This window comes from Anastrepha ludens, chromosome 6 (assembly GCF_028408465.1).
Source record: "Anastrepha ludens isolate Willacy chromosome 6, idAnaLude1.1, whole genome shotgun sequence".
Lineage (NCBI taxonomy): Eukaryota > Metazoa > Arthropoda > Insecta > Diptera > Tephritidae > Anastrepha > Anastrepha ludens.
The window spans coordinates 35,782,417-35,801,976 of NC_071502.1; the positions used below are offsets into that span (position 1 = coordinate 35,782,417).

A 19,560-nucleotide genomic window follows, 5' to 3' on the forward strand; every position below is an offset into this window, starting at 1 on the left:
ATATCTGCCGTTCGGAATCGGCTTGAAACTGTAGGTCACTCTATTTGTGGTACAACATCAAGACGAACACCACAAATAGGAGGAGGAGCACGGCCAGTAATCCCTGAAGGTTTATTAGTGCGATTCTATTCAATTTTCGAATGCTTATGTATGTTCTGCGAATCAGTGAAAACTACCGTGTAACTGCTTACTAAAGTACGGGCTTGCATACATACGTATCACCACTCCGATTGATTTGCAAACGAACACAATACGCCTCTTCTATTCGTCATTTCCCCGCTCGTTATCTGTATGCTCGACTAGCTTAACGAAAAATTTGCATGCGAAAGCAACAACAAAGTTAGCGAGCAAGATTCGCCGCCAGCGAGTATAGCTATAGCTCATTAGACTGGCATAACTCATATCTTACAAACACTTGTAATTTAAGGCGGCTCTATTCACGCGTTGTCATTATGTTCATTTATTCCACTTGCTAACTCTTGGCGAAAATAAAAAGCCTAATATACGAATATACCAGCGCTTCCCTAGAGCAATATTTTCCATCACTTTCTTGTGTACTTTATTTTTCAATATAGCAAGTTAAAATTTTCCTAGTAGCGGAATTGCTGAGTTAGCCCGCTAAAGTAGAAAGGTGGTTGATAAATTAATATTTTGAAATACGTCACGAAATGTACCACATAAATATGTGCCTGTGTGCGTAGAAGAAAAATATTTAGTTAGGAATAAAAGACATCCTTTATGTGACACTTCTACGCACAAAATTTACCAACTAATGCAATAAAAGGAACTTTTGTAATTAGAAGCCATTATGCGATCAAAGCGGCAATTATGCATCAAAAAGTTATCTCGGTTTTGCCTTCGCAATGAAAATTAATTTCAGAGTATGCCAACGTTGTGGCAATGACTGCTATTTCCTAGTGCTTCCTACTTCCCAGGCAGCAAACCCAACATTTGTGTTTTGCCGATAAAGTCACAATAAACGAAAAAGCACATCTACTTGTATTCTCTATTGTTGCATCTGCGAGGCAGCGCGTCTAAAGTAATGTAAAGGAATATATTGATGTTTGCATGAATGTTGTGTCAACTTGCGAATAAGCCAATAATTTTCTTGGTACCATTAAAATAAATAAAATATATTAATTGGAAGGCTACACCACACCAGAACATTGTGAACGTTTTTTCTACAATATGATCATCAATTTTTCTGAAAAAATGGTTTATTTAGGCTTGAATTACGCTCACTCAGAAGGAAAGTGCAAAAATTTGAAAAAAGTATAAATGTTTTTGAGATTTATTTAATGTTTAAAATGAGTAATGAGTTTTTCTTAACTCAAATATCTTCGGTTCCGTTTTACATTTTTATAAATTTTTCTTTTAATTCATCACTCTTTTTCGGGTCCAATTTGTGGTGTGTGCGTCTTCATGCTGTTCCATCTACAGTTGTATGCCGCCTTTGAATGTCAGATGGATTTCATGAGGAACTTTTTCATGGCAGAAATACAGTGGGAGGTTTGCCACTGCCTACTGAGTGGAGACAGTTATTAGAAAAAATTTGTTCTATCATTTGATGTTTCATGCCCGAAGATTCGAACCTGAGCACTACCGAATTGTAGCCAGGCTCCAAACTATTGGGCTACGCGGCTGCGGATAAAATATACTATAAGAAAAAAACTTTTTTTGGAAAAAAATATTTGTCTGTTTGTTCAATATTTTTAGAGAAGGTTGTTTTGCCCTTTATGGAAAACACCTCCACTTCGTCAGATTTTTTTCTTATTTTTTTCATTAATTATGCCTCTAATTCACAATGTCGCCTCTAAGCGACAAATGTTTTTTATGAGGATCTTTTTCATCGCAGGAATACACTCGGAGGTTTGCCATTTTTGTTTTTTGGCGGTGAGGTTGGGTTAAAAATGCCTTCGCACCATCTAGTAACCGTCGCTACTACGTGTATGGTGATTCCACTAAAAATATCCCTCCTCTTCTCTTGGAGTTTTCCCTCCATCCCGGGACTGCTTCCGCATTGCTTCGAGGTAGAGGGCCAAGACGGCGTCCTAAGAAGGACACTTACTTACTCACCCTGCGTCCAGGGTCGCCTGTTTTGAGAAACCTATGCTCAATGCTATTCGGCATAACTTTCCATTTCGCGCTTCTTTTTTCCGATAATATCCTCCACAAAATTTGTGACGGCATTCCATTTTTCTTCGTCTATCGTCATGTTCTCGATAATATCTTCAGGTGTAAATACACCAATAGCTCGTTGCAGACCTGTTCTCTCTACGTTCCACCTCTCGCATTTAAAGAAGGTGTGCTCCGCATCATCATACTCAGTATCTCCATATATGCAGTTTGGTTGGCTCACTTTACCCATTCGCCACAAATACTTGCGAAAGGACCCATGACCGGACAAAAACTGTGTGAGGTAATAGTTAACCTCACCGTGCTTTCTTTCTACCCACTTTTTTAGGTCGGGTATTAGTTTCGCTGTCTACCATACCGTTCGGAGTTCCATCTTTCCTGCCAAAGTGTGAGCGTTTGAACTCTAATATCGGAGAAACGTGGTACTGGGATTCCTGTGTTTTTTGCCTCCCATCTCCGTTTGCGCTCTTGTGCTAGAATATCTATAGAGATGGTTCCGCTGATAACTAACACCGCTAATTCAGATACTGTTCTGCATGACGAAGCCACTCTGAGAGCGCAGGTGCGTTGCACAAATTGCAAAGTTTGGAGGTTTGCCATTGCCTGCCGAGAAGCGTCTGCTATTAGAAAAAAACGTTTGCTATCAATTGGCGTCTCGTGACCAGGGTTTCTAATCTGTGTACTTCCGAATGGTAGCACTAACCCATTCGGCTACGGCGTATTTATATGTATATAAAGCACAGAAAATTATTCACATTGTTGTCACTTTAATACTTACGATATTTCCGTACATAAATTCGCACATTAAACTTTTTTTAATTCTACTTTCAGGGCGCCGCTAACAACAACACTAAGGCGAAGTGGAGCAACCGGCAGCATAGCTGGCACTTCTGAGTACAGCCTTCCGCCGAGCTACAGGTCACGCAACACCACCCCGGCTACAATACGCAGTGAACACAGCGTGGAGACTGCGCCATCGGATCGCCTGCTGGCTAACGAAGATATCCCAGAACCATCCAATACGCAACCAGGGATCAGCAATCACTCCGACTCAACAAGCGTGCGATCCCTATCAGAGCGGCCAAGTGGCAGTACGGCTACGGTATCAACGACGCTATCGAAAGCCTTTCAACATCTCAAACATCCACGTCCAAATCAATTGCGCACTTCGGCAATTGTGGAAATCGAGGCCACCAATAGCCGACAAAGTCAATCAAGTAGCAAAAGTAATGAATTCGATAAGAGGGCAGAAAATGCGAAGGATGCCAGCCCCACTTCGCAGAAAGAACTCGTTACGATTGTTACGATATCTAAAAGTGATAGTCAAGCGGATAAAAATCCGAGCAGCAGCGGAGAGCATATCGAAATATTGGCGCACCTATAAGCCAGTGACGTACTCGTAATACATTGACAATACACATACATGCATACATACATTCCTAAAGTATGAGGGTATGGGAAGTTAATGTGTTTATAATTGTTTTGCAACCCCAATCTTGTACAGTTTTGTAAGAGTTTTTGTACAAATAGATATTTGTGTATAAGATTAACTGCATATACATATGTATGTGTATGTATATGTATATGTACATATGTGTATGCATTACTTTTAATCTCCATAATCTACTCTCTTTTAATCTAAGTTCAAAGTTATTTATTTGCACACCCAAAACATGGTAGATGTATTAGTGATAGCTACATATGTATGTATATTTATGCACCTTTAGGCATTCGTATATCTCTAACGTTTGTTGTTGTATTGTAAATCGTTAAGTATGTATGTAGAATTTGTTTTAAATAACGTTTGTATTTGTATTTGAGTATCTGAGTATCAGGAGATTGTGAAAAGCGAAGCAAAATAATTGCAAGCTAAAGTATTAGACGATTCCAAAAATGTAAGTGGCGCAATCAAAGAATTTGTTGGAGATAATAAACAAATGAAAGCCACACCAGAAAGCTATTAAGCGATAGACAGTTAATTAAAGCGGTATTCACTTGGTGGCGAATATTTGAAATATTATGTTATGAGTCGTAGAGTTACTCCCGAAAGTCGAACCTTACTTTACTAACTGAAACTAAATTGGATGCATAATTTCTACATAGTTTTAGGGTACATACATTCGAGTATAACTAACGAAAATTTGTATATGTCTACAATACGCAAGTATAAGAATGTTATTGATTTTAAATTGCAATTAAATACTTTTATGAGCAAATTAAAATAAACGCAATAAAATAATTTGTTTCAAATTCGCTTTATTTTATTTGAAAAATGGAAAGGCTACCTAAAACCAATGTACCTAAGTAGCACCCGACTTTTCCTAGCAACAAATTTACAGCACTGCTCAGCAAATTACATATGTACATAGAAATGTTATGTTGTAATCCATCCGATCGGGCGCCGCCGTGGCCGAATGGGTTGGTGCGTGACTGCCATTCGGAATTCAGAAAGTGAACGTTGGTTCGAATCTCGGCGAAAGATCAAACAATTAAGAAAAAGTGTTTTCTAATAGCGGTCACCCCTCGGCAGGCAATGGCAAACCTCCGAGTGTATTTCTGCCATGAAAAAGCTCCTCATAAAAAAATATCTCCCGTTCGGAATCGGCTTGAAACTGTAGGTCTCTCCATTTATGGAACAACATGAAGACGCACATTATAAATAGGAGGAGGAGCTCGGCCAAACACCCAGAAAGGGTGTATGCGCCAATAATATATATATATATATATATATATATATAATCCATCCGATAAGTAACTCAAAAGGCCTCGGCTATTCGCCATTTCCCGGACTTGACGAAAATGATCGAATTGAGCAAATCATAAACTCTCAAAACGATAGAGTTTATTTGACCGACCGTTCATATGAGAATTTGAGTCATCGATTGACCACCAGGAGGCAGCACCCGCCACAGGTAATGATTTGGGCCGCTGTAACCGCAGATGAGTGCTCTCCAATCGTTTTCATCGAGCCTGGCATCAAGGTAATTACGAAATATTATCGGGAAAGTATTCTGGAGGTTGCTTTGAAGCTCTGGGCAGACAAACATTTCGGTGGCAGACCATAGACGTTTCAACAGGACTTGGCACCGTCTCACAAAGCTCGAGTGTACCAAGAATAGCTAAAAAACAACGTTCCGAACTTCACAACGTTTACACAATGTCTCTCAAATTCACCAGACGCGAATCCAATGGATTACTCTATTTGGGCAATTTTGGAGAGGAAGGTCCAATTAAAAGATTCACCAGTCTTGAGGCGCTGAAAAAATCCATTCCCCGCGAGTGGGCCAAAATACCTGCAAGTCACATTCGGGCAGCTTGCGATTCGTTTCAAATTTTTACAACATTTTTTTGTTTAAAAAATTTTTGTTTACACAATATTTATTTCAAATTTTTTTTGTTAACCCTTTACCGCATATGAGCCCATATATGGTATTGCAGTTTTGATTCAATTGCATTACAAAATAATTCAAACTATTTTAATCCATCAATCCATATTTAGCAATAATAAAACACAAAAACATTGTCTATGATTTTATGGCATTTCAAAATAAAACCACTTTTGTGGAAGTGGATGAAAAAGCAGAATTGAAGTGCAAGAAGCTCATTTTCAAAAAACGATAACAGAGCAAAACATAAGTACTTTTTGACAAAAAGAAAAAATATTTTCATGAATGAGTCGATATACTCATCTTTCCCGATGGATAATAATTTTTCTGTTTTTCAACTATTTTCTATACTTTTTTATATGTATATATATGGATTGGTAAAAAAAATGTACCTTTCTTACTATTCTTCTTTTTATACGTCTTATTGACAATTAAATTTGGGTTCATCCCCCCAACAATAGGCCAGTGTGCGCCCTCGCTTAGTCTAGGCGGAACTTTCTCCACTCATATTCCACCAAGGGAGTAGTGGATCGGGTTCAACGGGGACAGGGCTTGGTTAACGTGTTTACGAATGGCTCGAAGTTGGGCGGCAGGGTTGGAGAAGGAGTATTCTGCAAAGATCTCCCCATCAGACTTAAATTCAAGTTACCGGGCCACTACAGTGTGTTCCAAGCAGAGGTGGCCGCAATCAAAGAAGCAGCTGATTGGCTACTTACTTGCGAAATAACTGTTAAGAAGGTAAACATCTACTCCGATAGCCAAGCGACAATTAGGGCCCTGAACTCTATTATAGTGCATTCGAAACTGGTCAGGGTATGCTTAGTTTCACATTCACCTGCATCCGAACTCTTTGACATAAGGCTAGCCTGCATAACTCTTCATAATAACATCGCGGGAAATTGCGAAGCGGTCAAGCTGACTACACAGGGAGATATTGTTCCCGCGAAAGCAATGAATCGGGATCCCCTTGACAACCTGCACTCTACTCCTGGAAAGGTGGGCTTCACGTCAACTCAGCGAGCGCGGGGCAAGTACATAAACGTGTAGAGTCGCGAAATCCTTCTGGCCACGGGTGGAGTGGAGGCGTTTGAGGGATATTCGGACGATGACAAAATCTCAGCTCTCAAATTTCGTAGGCGTCCTCAATGGGCACTATCCGCTGAGACTCGGGTCCTTCGAGTCCTTTTTGTGGCAGCTGTATGAAGAATGAGGTGTAATCATCTTAGCAGCTGCTTCTGAGCTGCTCCGCTTTTGCGGAACTAAGATTTAAGCATCTTGGTTCTCACTTCTTTCCTATGCCTGCCGACGTAGCAGGCCTTGATATCAAAAATCTGAAGAACTTCATCAGCAGCATAAAACGGCTAACACAGCTGTAAATTAGTCACCGTTTGTAATCCACAAATACCTCCTCTCCCCCCTCCCTCCTTTCGTCCTATCGGTTTTCCCTTCACCTCTTTCCCCCCTGCAATGGTATCTGAAAGAATGACCTAAACTTCTTCGCCCAAGTGGGCCCACTTTCTCGGCAACCATCACAACCGTACCTAACCTATTGATAATTAAATATAAAGTTATTTGCAGCGTGAAGAAATTTTTTTTCAACACGTCATTAATTCTTCAATAAGTATCAATTCAAAGGGTTAATAAAAACGAAGCATTTTGTCGATTTTTTTTTTTTGGTAATTTACCAAACGAAATTTTAGTTTGTTAAGCACATGGTGATGATAATTGTTGTACGGGTTAGACTAAAGCATTTATGCTCTGCGACCAGATTGAACTATTGTGCGCCCCTAGCGCTTAATTTTAATTATTTAGTATTGCGGATTAGCGAACCAGCTGCTTAGCAAGTCTTCATGCTCTAGTAGGTATGAGCCCAGGATTCTGTGTCTTCTGTGACTTAATGCCTTACAATCGCTGATTAAGTGTTCCATGGACTCCTCTTCATCACAGCAGAACCTGCTTAAACTAGTGCTAGATATTTCTATTGTATTCAAATGTTTATTGCAGGCAAAGTGGGCTGCTCCACAAAGTAATCTGTGGCCCATTTTATATAGGATTAGAGCAGATATTGTTCTGTTGGTATTAAAGTTCAGGAACTTTTTGGAGTGATTAAGACCGTTTGCGCCATTCCAATGTTGCCTAGTTTTTAATTGGATTCTTCTTGGTTTATTTTTATTTTTTATTATGCATTATTTTATTTTTATTTTTTTTGGTTTCCTGTTTTAGGTTATTTTTGTTAAAGCAATGGGGTTAGTCCAATAAATGGCCCTTCCGCCAATTTCTTGTCATAAAAGTGTGCCTTCTCGTTTCCTTCGTGTCCCTCATGTTGTGGTACCCAAAAATGAGACTCCTGATTAAGGGTCGCCAATTTGTTGAGTGCATTGCTACACTCTATAAGAACTTTTGAATTAAACGTAAAGCTATTTAAGACTGTGACAACTGATTTACTGTCCGAAAGTATTTTAATTTTTTTACTTTTTCAAACCCACTATTCCTGCACCTACCCCCTGAAACCTTTTGCATCCATCTAAAGGGGTTTCCCATAACATGTGTTATCTATTGCTATCGAGAGATGATTAACGATTTTTTATGGCCGGAATTGGATGGTATTGATCTGGACAACGTTTATTTTCAACAAGACGGCGCTACGTGCCACACAAGCAACGAAACCATTTATCTTTTACGGAAAAAGTTTCCGGACCGTGTTATCTCTCGAATAGGTGATCACAATTGGCCCCCGAGATCTTTTTGATTTAACACCTTGTGACTTTTTTCTTTGGGGCCACGTGAAAGAGAAGGTCTACGTCAACAGCCCAGGGTTGATTCAAGACCTCAAAGATAGAATTCATGAGGATATCGAGGACGCAGCCACTTTGCCATTCGGTTATGGAAAATTTCATGGAAAGGATATTGTCCTGTAAGTGTGGTCGTGGTGGTCATTTGCCTGATGTTATTTCCCACTATTAACGGCATACCTTCGTCTTTATAATGAAATAAACATCCATCAAAAAAAAAGTATTTTTCTTTGAATATCAAAGCAAAAGCTCTTATTAGATAACCCTACATATAACATTTTTGCGAGTCATCATATAGCCATGCCGTGTGATCATTCGCCTCCGTCATGTTGCAGCCTGTTTAGGGTATTGAGATGTCCCGTAAGATCTCCTTGTTTATATTTGTCTCTGCTTGCTTTCTCTGTCGCTGCTTGTTAAGCACATAGCGATCGCATTATTGATATAAAAAACTAAAATGATTTTTTTTAGTTGATTAACAAAATTGTTATTAACGTGCAGGCCTAATATACACCCTTTGCCACAGGAATATTCCTGCGGTAACACGGCTTGCGGATTTATTAGCTCCAGCATGGCACAGTAAATAATAAAATTATTAATTATTGAACTCGGAAAAAATTGCGGTTTATTTGTTGGCATCATTACAATTGGCTTTAGAAACATTTTTGTTTTTCGCTGATGAGTAAAAATATTAATTTGGGGTTGCTTCTTCATCAGAGACATTAAACTAAAATATATTACAATAAGTTCAAAACAGTTACAATTCACTTTGATAAGAGGGGTTACAATTTAGAGATTTGCTCTCATATTACAATACAATTAATAAAAATCGATAATGACATTTCTCAATAGGATACATTTTCACATTTCGGCGAGCTATTCAACACACAAAGCCATGCGGGCGCTTGTTGGAGAGCGCCTGCAAACCGTTAATCAATCCGGCGCATTGGCATACACATGCAAATTGTTCTATGTGTGCATTTGTGCTATTTGATGTACTCATACGTATGCACACATACACATACGTACATATCTAACGTGTTTAGTGCATACGTGCCGCCGGGACTTGTTTAGTTACTTACAGTTATAATTTTACATTTACAATATTATTTCTAATCGGGATTTAAAAACAGATTCATAAACTAAACTTTGTAAAATATGAGAGAACAGTTCCGATACTGTGGCTGAGATTGAGGCGAAGCTTCATTTGATGTGGTTTCGTTATTTTTCGAGGATTTTAGCGTAGATGTTTATATTTAGTTTTTAATTAATATAATTTATAAGTACATTTTTGAGTAGTTATTATTTTTAACGTTTTTGTTTTCTTTATTTAATGTAGGTATTGTAATATGCGCGATCCCAGATGTGCAGCAAATGTGATTTTGATTTAGCGCGCGTGATTTTTGCAGAAGGGGCGCCCACCTTTGTTGTAAAAGCTTTGTCCTTCCAAGTTTTGCTTGCAGTACTGAAAAAGAAAATAAACAAAACAAAATTTTAGTTCAAACTATGAAACCTGCAACTTAAATTTGTGTCACAAAACTTACTGTGCAATTGAAACATTGGCTATGATAATTGTGGTTCAGAGCTTCAACCCATCTATCACCGGCTTCAACTGGGAATCCGCAAGCGAAGCATTTGGTTGTGAAAAGTTCATTCCAATCGGCCTCGCAATAGGCGTTGCCGTCCTCCAAGAAGAACGGGGTGTTGCCGAAGAGTTTACCACAATGGCCGCAAGTGAAACATTCTGGGTGGAATTGCTTGCCAATGGCGTTCAAACAGTCACCCTAATTGGAGTTCAAATACACAGACATACAAATCAATTAAGAATGCACTCAATATTATGCAAGTTGATGCTGATTGCTAAACATGCGTACGTACCTTTATTTTGCCGCCGCATTTGCTGCATGTCGGAGCCAAGTATTTCTCGAAGCAGTACTCGCAGTAGAGATCACCTTTCTCCTCGACGAAACCGATGTCCTGCAATGCGCGACGGCAGTTGGCGTTGACGCAAATGAAGTGCTCTGGACACCAGATGCGTCCCAATGCCGTAATGAAGGGACCCCTGTGCGAGGAATAGTCCAGAAAGTAATTGTTAATAAACAAATCTTTTAAATACGAGTATAAGTACAAAGTTGTTGCTGAGGTAGATATCAAACATTTAAACAAAATATATAAAAATATGGTAAATAAGTGGCCCATTGGGTTGTGGCAAATGTCAACTCACTTCGTTATTTCAGTGTTGCATTGGCAGCATATCGGACGCTTACCATCTTTTAGTAACTGACTTACAACCTGCTCATTTTCCGGCGTCATGACTGTATTCGATGGTTGTTCATTATTTTCGGATTTTGGGCCCAAAGCTCGGACGTTAATACTGAATGCCGGCCCATCACGGGCACTATCACTTACGTTGAGATCGTTCGGTTCGATATAAGAGCGACGATCCATCGCATGAAATGACATTTCGCCGTTTCGGTGGCTCGAGCCAGAGTTGCGTGGTCCGTTGGCCTTCTCGCGATATACCACAGTTTGAGGCTGATTCGTTGTCAGCTGACAGTTATCATCACAGTTTGAGTTAGCTGAGTTCGCACCTAATGGAGTTGGCATTATTGAAGATACGTCTGTGTCGTTGGTTTTCAGATCAACGTCGAAATTTTTAGTTGTCGAGGTGCAAACCGGCTTATTGTTATCACAAAGGTCAAGTACTTTGCCCATGGGATGGCTTTTAGGCAAATCAATTGGCTGAGTAACATTCTTATCCCTAATCGGAATTGGTGACTCTGCCTTTTGACTAATGGTCGAAGAGAGCTCCACAGGCGGTGGCTGCTGAACGGTTAAGACTGGTTTCAAAGAGACGGGCTCGGTGGGATCAACATTCTTGAAGTCGTCCAAATCGAAGCGTTTGCGAATCACCATTGGACTTCGCGATGGATTGGAACTGCAGTTGCTGCGCAAACTAGACGTACTACCACCGTGCGAAGATGTTTTCAATGTGTTGCCGTTGCTGGCCAGACGAGCCTCCAACATGTTCGAAATAATTTTACCCGCCTCTGCCATAAAGTTATCCATCTTATCCCCCATATTGATACGGCCGATAGATTCTGTCAGCATAGCGGTTGCATCGCCACCCGCTTGCAGGTTAGTGTCAATTTGGTGAGCGTCCGACACGGTCCTATTGCTTTTCGAGTTTACGTTGTGCGGAAGTGTAGCGTTAGCGTTAGTGGGTTTAGTGCAAAGCTCTGTAAAACGAACAAAACAAAAACAAAGGCACAAAGCCAAGGGTTACAATTAAATGAGACAGATCATGCAATTGAACTAAAGCAGATTGGGGGTTGGAATTATTAGGAAGCGTAATTGTATTCGGAACTGAATAATCACAAATAAGCGAATGTGCAGTTTTTTGACTCTTCTGGAAGAAGTCGTCGGCATAGCGCACAAGCTTAGGCTCAAATGAGCTACTTATAAGTACAGCCGCGTAGTAGTTAACTTCTGTTTACATAAAAAATAACAACAAAAAACATGCAAAATTGGTAGAACAACGTTGGGCGACTTTTTGTAAATCAACATCAACTTTCAACTCAGCATGCGATTTTCACCTGATCTGGATGTTGCAGCTGTTGCACAAGGGCACGCGAACACCGGGTCCGACAGCCTTGTTGAAGATTCCGCGTCCGCGCTTTGGAGCCGAGGTGGCGCCAAACGCACCTTTGCCCCCTACACCTGTGGAACCACCGAGACCAGCGTTAGACTTGTTGTTACCAATGGTATTGGGTGGCGGAAAAGATGTAGGCGCAGCGGCAGAAGTAGCGGGAGCAGCAGGCGGCGCTTGCGTTGACGCTGTGTCAGCAGCAATAGCGGTAGCTTGTGCATTAGGCTTAATATCCGTTATACCTGTGAAAGCGTTCGGCCGATATGTTACATTATTATTGTCATTATACTTAACTACGTCAGTTGCAGGAGTTTGCGCTTGCAACTGTTGCTGTCGGCAGCAAGTGTGACCGGGACGACAGAATGTGCCCGTTACGGGGCAAATGGCACTGGCGCCGCTGGTCGTGGCACTTGCCGCGCCAGCTAGTTTATTATTAGTAATAGAAGCCTTGGTTAGACTGCTAACGTTAGCGGCATTAGCTTGCGATGATAATGATGATGCTGTGCTTGTGGAAGTAGTGAAGTTGCTGCTTGAATATGTACTTAATGATTTCTGTTGTTGCGAAACCATAGATGCTCCACATGCAGTTGACACTTGAATGGTAGACAACTGTTGTTGCTTCTGTTCTGGTTTATTGAATCCTGGTGGCGGACCAACCATTTTGTTATAAGGGGTCGCAGAAAATAGATAGTCGGGGCGCTTAGGTTCATCGTGAGGAGGTAGCAATGCTTTAGTCGGAAATTTCGACACCGGCTCCGGCGAACTTATTTGCGGAAATGATGTGTCTGTTAGAGTGGCGGCGCGTGCGCTAATTGCTTGTGATTGACTGGTCAGATTGGTAATCTCCTGCTCTAAGCCCGATAAGCGACGCGCTTGGTTAGCAACGTAACCGGTTTTGCCGTACGACTGACGGCGCTCAGTAGCCGAGATGGCTGGCGTGACAGTGGTGGTTTTTGAACCTGTACGGATCTCTACAGAACGGGCACTTTGTGTATGCTCATATTCTTCTGTTACTCGACGCCTCCTTTCAATCTGGGTGTCGCCAACTTTCATTTTTGTTTGGCTTTCCAAGCTCGATTGCTTTTGATCGGCCTTGTGGCTCTCTTTCTCACGACGTTGTACCGTGTAATCACCAATTTGCTGTTCCTCAACTGTTTCAGGCTTCACAGTGTAACTTTCACTCCCTGTTTTGCTTGCATGTTCATAGTGCGATAGAATCTGAGTTTGCTGCTGCTGTTGCTGTTGAGCCCCTAAGTAGCTTTGTCCGGTAGTAATAGAACCAGCTTGAAGTACACGTGGAGACAAAGAAGACAACTCATTATCTTTCGCTCGTGGTGAACGGATAGCCGCTAACGGGTTTGGTGGTGGACCCGGAGCAGGGGATCGTGCACGGTCCGGGTATGGTGAAGCTGAGCGCCGATCGTAAGTGCGAGCGTGTGTTGCTGGACACTCGTCAAAACAGAGTGCTTCCGGCGTTTGATAGAAAGGAACTACTGGGACTGGTTTATTGCTCAGTGATGGCGTGTAAGGTCGGCTTGGTGTTTGTGATTCGTCTGTTTGTAAGTGTTCATCTAAGGATTGAAAAGCCATTGTTATTTGGGGTGCAACTCTTTCTTCGATTATAATGGGCACGACAGGTTTCTTGGTTTGCGATTCTATTCTCGACTGCTGCTGAGTCGCTGATGATTGTTGCTGCTTCTTTGTTTCACTTAAAATATTTGTCGTACTTGTAACCGATCCACGCGAGGCACATACATTTGTCACCTGTTGCTGTTGTTGCTGGTGGGATATAGATGCAGAATCGCTAATTTGTGCCACGGGTTTATGGACCAAGCTGCTTTTGGAACTAGCAACAGGAGCGTCTACAAAAGCAAGTGGAACATTTTCACGAAGCTCTTGTGGTTCTGGAGTACGGACGGGGCTTTGTGTGGGCAGAATGGTCCAATTGCGTTGATATTTTGGTATCGTATCAGCTTTGTGTAAACCGGAAGAAGCGGATTTACCATGCAGATGGCTAAGCGGTGATGGTGGCGGAAACAGCACTTCAGAGTGTTCAAGCTCTTCACTTGTTTCTTCAATAACGTCATGCAAATCAATCTTTGTGTCATTGATGGCGATACAGGCCTTGGTTTGGTACGATGACTTTGAAGCTTGAGTTAAGTTGGAGGCGTATGTGCTGGTAGAAGTGGTGTTTGACTTTGTTTGGACTGCGGAAGAGGATTCAGAGGAAGAACTTTGTTTGGTAAAGGAACTTAATGAGGACATTTGACGTGTGTTAGTCTCTGATGTTTCCTGTCTCTTCATTTCTTCAACTTGTTGTTGTTGAAGTTCTTCTTCTTTTTTGTGGTAGTAATCAATACGTTTTTTATTACGCTCTTTAGCTTTATTATATCTTTCATAATCGGGATCAAATTCTTCTTTGGAAAAGGAGGTAATGGATTGTCGTGGAGTATTGGAAGTTAGTGGCTCTTGGGTTGGTTGGAATGCTTGCATTGCCGCAAATGCGGATGATTTACGTTGCTGCGAGTTTTCGCGCTTCGCCGTCGTGTAATATTGGATCGACTCACTGTTAAGAGCGGTGATACCTAGTTCCTTCTCTCGATCAAGAACTTGAAATTCGTGTTTCTTTTTCTCCCTCTCCATTTCTTGTCTCTCAAATATAAGTGTGGCATTTTCTGGATTGAGCGGCGTATATGCCCTTTCGGATGCGGTACACAAAGCATCAGAGAAAGTTAGATGCTCTTTGGGTGTAGGAAGGTCAATCAAATGGATGGGAACATCCCTATCAAAATGACCCTCAAACGGGCGTTCGGGTGCTGTAGTTAGCGCGCTTACAAATGGCGATTTGGGTCGATAGTCCTCACGCATGTATGGTTTCATATCGATTGGCGGCGGCATATATGGCGCAGTCTCTTCAGGAAGGGGAATCATTTCTGAAGGAGGTGGCTGAAAAACTACTTCCCACTCTGGTGCTGTGGTCATAGCACTTGCGAGCCGTGATCCTTTAGGAGGAGCTTCTTCAATGGGTTTGATTTCTATAATTTCGCTATTTTTAATATCTAAAGTCTCTGCAACTTCTGCGGTTTTTCTCTCTGGTTCCACGGATACGAACTCGCCTTCGCAAGGTTTAGGGCATGGACATTCCACTAAGTGAAACGGAACATCTGGTGCTGTGGTCAACACTTTAACCATGGGATTAATCCATTCCTTAGGCACTGGGTTTGGAATTTTTGATGGTGGTATTTGCCGAACTGGAGCGATTTCAATTTTAATTTCAGGAGTGGGCTGGAAAATTCGCTGATTCTCGAAAATTTCACCACGTTGCGTCTTTACAAAAGTTTCGCTTTCATTTGTACTTTTCTGACTGCTTATGTTATGATTCGTGAGTTGTTCAGTTTCTATATTATTGGTGTCGCTTTGCAAAGCCGAGTTGGTGTTAGAATAATTTTCATATCGCAAAATTTCTCCCATATCTTCTACTGAAATTTCCTTCGTCATTGGTTCGTCGACAAACACTACATGTCTAGGACCCTGGTTACTTGGTGGAGGAACTGGACTAGGAGTTACTTCTCGCACCATATCAATGAGTTTGTACGTATTCAATGGAGCAACCAAAGATTCAACGCATTCCTGAGCACTACGGCGTCCAGAAATATACTCAGAAGAGCTTATACAAGACGAGTCTTGTAAGTTTTGTTGCATTGTGGCAACCTCCATATCCATATGGTAGTCTAACTCGGATCCTGATTGCTGCTCATACATTTGCTGCGATTGGTAAGCTTGTACCTGGGCGGCATACATGCGCTGATATTCTTCGGAAGTAGTCGTCGTTGTTGTGGAAGTCGAGGTAAAACTTTCTGAACTAGACTCAATTTCAGGCGGCTGTAATCCAATTGTTAACTGAGGTGCCGACTTACTTTGCCAGTTTGGCTGAAGGTACTGCTGCCCCTGCTGCTGCTGGCCGTTAGGTTGTGGTCGCGTTTGCTCTTTAGTCAATTCATCCTCAGATTGTGGTTGGCACGACTTCAATGGCTTCACCACCACATGTTGCGTCTCTGGCGGGGCAATATAAAGTGGTGCCGCTGTCGGTAAAATGGGACTATCTTCCTTTCGTGGTGGCCAAGAGAAGTTATTACGATTCTGCCGATTGGCATCTACCAACTCGTGGTCCTCTTCAAAGAATTCCGCTCCGATTGGAGCTGAAGTCCTACACTCTTCCGCATATTGCAATTGCAAGCTTTCTTCATTATCTATATTTATATCGGGATGATGTAAGGACGGTAGTGGACGGTTGGTTGCCATGCCAGGGGGATTTCAGGTTACCGTACCGGTATTTAATAGTTTTTATGATTATGAGTTTGGCGCATTTTCCAATTGACGTGGTTTTATTTGTAATCAATGGAATCAGTGCAAATTCGGAGCAAAATAGTTTATGTATGCAAGTGTATGTATGCACATGCACCCGATAGGCGTACAACAACAGAGTTTTGAATCAACGATTGAGAGTGAATTTCATTTTTCATATTTGGAATGTTCAATAACGAAGGATGCGGAATGAGGGATGAGGGTGAATACCGCGTAATTGTTGCAATTGGCGGTTGATTGGTTAATACATATGGCAGTGTGTGAGTGTGAATGCAAAATGAAATGTATGAAATCAAAAGAGAAATAAAATACATTTATATGTTAGAATTGCTTTGAAGCATAGAGGCGCAGATACGAGTAAAGTCAATTGGCAATTGAATTGAATGTTTAGGTGGAGGCGGATGACGCATTGGAAATAAGCAGCATTTGGTTCCTACTGTTAAATTCAACACAAAAATAAAAATTTTGTCGATTTTGGTGCATTTGCATAAAAAGAATATTCCAATTCATTTGTAGATTTTAATTACTATCTTTAGGAAGAGTCCCAAATTCATACGAAATGAACCTAAAAAACTCTAAAAATACTAAAAATATAAAAAATTATAGAAATCGCGTGTTTGTGCTTAAAAGTAAATATGTATGTATGTACACTTTAATTTCTACTCATTAAGATAACCGCAAATTTGTGTACATTTTTTGTTATCTCTTTGAAGTCCATCTCATCTCTTCCCGCCAAATGTGGTCGAGGTGACGGACCTGAATTTAAGTACGTATAATTAAAGAGATAATAAGCGCAGTAAACTAAATTTGAAAGTATGTACATATGTGAAAGTATATACCTATGTGTGTATGCATATATGTATGTATTGGGTAGCTTCGGGTAATTAGCATTCAGCATGAGCAGAACAGTAGAAATGGGTTCGATAGCATTTCAACAGCATTCCCTAAAGATGTATTAATGAATGTATGTACACTTGTGCTCAAAGTAATACGAGCGCTACGAATTATCAAGTTTGAACTATTTTCTTGTTTTAATTTAATTTTTCTTTTATGTTTTTATAAAAGTTTAGTGCATTCTACAACAAAATCCATGGAACTCAGAATTCCGATTTTTTCAGAAATTTCACAAAAATGTAACCATTTAAAATAAATTATCATCGAAAATTTAAACATTTTAAATAAAAAATTCGAGGCATCCAGTTCCATAGTCCGTTCAGTTTAGTGTAATAAAGTGCAATTTGAGGTCGCTAAAAAAACGCATTATTTTTAGACAGCTTGTTTGCATACGAAGTGGAGAAATCGTTGACTTGAAAGGATATGTTCAACAGCTTAGCGGAAAAAAATCAACGAGAATTTTGAGCCACTTGAAATTTTCAATTACTAAAATTCAATGGGCTAGAAAACGGCATACACAGAATTTGCTTTATAAATAAAAAATAAAAAAAGTATGAATAAAAAGTTGGAAATTTTGAATTTTTAGAATTAAAAGCAAATCTGAATAAAAAATTGGAACTTTTGAATTTTTAGAATGTAAAAAAAATTCTGAACAAAAAGTTTGAAATTTTGAGTTTTTAAATAAAAAAAAAACAATTCTGAAAAATATTGGAAATTTTGAATTTTAACAAATTTAAAAAAATTCTGATAAAAAGTTTTGAATTTTGAATTTTTAGAATTGAAAAAAGATGGGAATTTTGAAGTTTCAGAATTTTTTAACGGTTGAAAACTTTAAATTTTTAGATTTAAAAAAATCTGAAAAAGGTGGAAATTTTGAGCTTTTAGAATTAAAAAAAAAAAATCTGAATAAAAAGTTAGGCATTTTGTATTTTCAGAGTTTTTAATATTCGAATTTTAAACTTTCACAATTAAAAAAAAAATCCCAATCCTAGAAAGTTGGGAATTTTGAATTTTTGGAGTTAAAAACAAAAATCAGAATAAAAAGTTGGGAATTTTGAATTTTTAGAACTTTGAAAAAAAAAAAAATTCTGAATAAAAACTTTTGAATTTTTAAGAAAAATCTGACAAAAAGCTGCAAATTTTGAAATTTTTGAATTAAAAAAAAACTCTGAATAAAAAGCTGCAAATTTTGAATTAATAGAATTAAAAAAAAATTCTGAAGAAAAGTTGGAAATTTCGAATTCTTAGAATTTTCAAAAAAAATTTTAAAAAATTTCGAGTAAAAAATTGGAAATTTTAAATTTTTAGATTAAAAACAAAAACCTGAAAAATGGGTGGAAATTTTGGTTTTTTTTTTAATTTGTGAATTGTCAAAGTTGGGAATTTTGAGTTTTTAGAATTTTTGAAAAAATTCTGTAAGAAGGTTGGAAATTTTGAATTATTAGAATTTTCTAAAAAGTTCTAAATAAAAAAAAGTTGGGACTTTAAAAATTTAAAAAAAAAAAAATCAAAATCTGAATAAAAAGTTGGGAATTTTTATTTTTTTTTCTATTGTAATTTTTCAAATTTTTGTGAATTTTGTACGAAGCAAGCCTTGATTTAGACTGTTTTGTGGTAGAATGCATTAAACTTTTATGAAAACAACAAAAATTGAGTACAACAAAATTCTTGACACTTGGTAATTCGTCGCGCTCCTATTATTTTGATCGCAGCTGTATATTGGCTGACAAGATGCATGCAGCGTAAATAGGTATGTGTATGTATGCGTATAAGTAGTATCGTATATTTGTGTATACTGCATTGCTATATGAATGCAATTCTTACACCGATTAGTACAGTTTGAGCCACCAATAAATGTGATGGCAAAAACTAATTTCGTGTCCATTGAATACACAGACATCCTTGGTTAAAAAAGTTTAGTTATATGGAGAAAAAACAAAACCACATTTCGAAGTTTGTGAGAAAAAATCAAAATCCGAGAGTGTTTATTGGTAACTCTACGCAAAACAATGTGACAGGTATGTATGTATGTATGTACAATCAAATATTTTAAAGGATTAATTTAACAGATGGGGATTTTCAGAGCTGTGGATTGTAACCAATCATCTTAATCTCAAAACAATTCATTTAAAATATATATAAAAGTATGTTGGTAAGTATTTTGAAATTCACCACGGAACACTGGATACACGGATCGCAGGCTGCTGTCCTCTTAGCAGATTTGTAATTTATTATACAAGGAAGGGACTTGATCTTTGATTTTGTTTAATAATATGCGTAACCTAAAACGGAGAATTAAAAAATACATCATTTTCAATTGGGGAAGATTGGAATGCGAGTA

The 19,560-nt window shown here is 39.2% G+C and overlaps 2 protein-coding genes and 1 long non-coding RNA gene across 19 annotated transcripts in view; 2 read left to right on the forward strand and 1 right to left on the reverse strand.

Annotated features, from left to right (window-relative positions):
* LOC128866117 (uncharacterized) overlaps positions 1-4,367 on the forward strand; it is a 118,494-nt gene extending 114,127 nt beyond the window's left edge. The window contains exon 7 of the mRNA XM_054106618.1: positions 2,968-4,367. Coding sequence (XP_053962593.1) covers positions 2,968-3,520 — 553 coding nt within the window. The 3' untranslated portion in view covers positions 3,521-4,367. The remainder of the gene's footprint in view (positions 1-2,967) is intronic.
* Positions 4,368-8,910: 4,543 nt separating this feature from the next.
* The window catches only part of LOC128866479 (PDZ and LIM domain protein Zasp), a 117,695-nt gene continuing 107,045 nt past the window's right edge, over positions 8,911-19,560 (reverse strand). For 8 of the 17 annotated variants that reach the window (XM_054107254.1, XM_054107253.1, XM_054107258.1 and 5 more), the window contains 4 exons: positions 11,908-16,210; positions 10,190-10,373; positions 9,856-10,095; positions 8,911-9,776 (listed from right to left, as the gene is read on the reverse strand). In XM_054107254.1, coding sequence (XP_053963229.1) covers positions 9,699-9,776; positions 9,856-10,095; positions 10,190-10,373; positions 11,908-16,210 — 4,805 coding nt within the window. In that variant the 3' untranslated portion in view covers positions 8,911-9,698. Of the gene's footprint in view, positions 9,777-9,855; positions 10,096-10,189; positions 10,374-10,535; positions 11,551-11,907; positions 16,211-19,165; positions 19,502-19,560 lie in introns of those variants that run through there. The other 9 variants (XM_054107267.1, XM_054107265.1, XM_054107269.1 and 6 more) reach the window with 6 other exon arrangements.
* Positions 19,071-19,378, forward strand: LOC128866481 (uncharacterized). The gene is made up of 2 exons (XR_008454938.1): positions 19,071-19,237; positions 19,289-19,378. It is a non-coding gene; the product is annotated as an uncharacterized LOC128866481 (long non-coding RNA).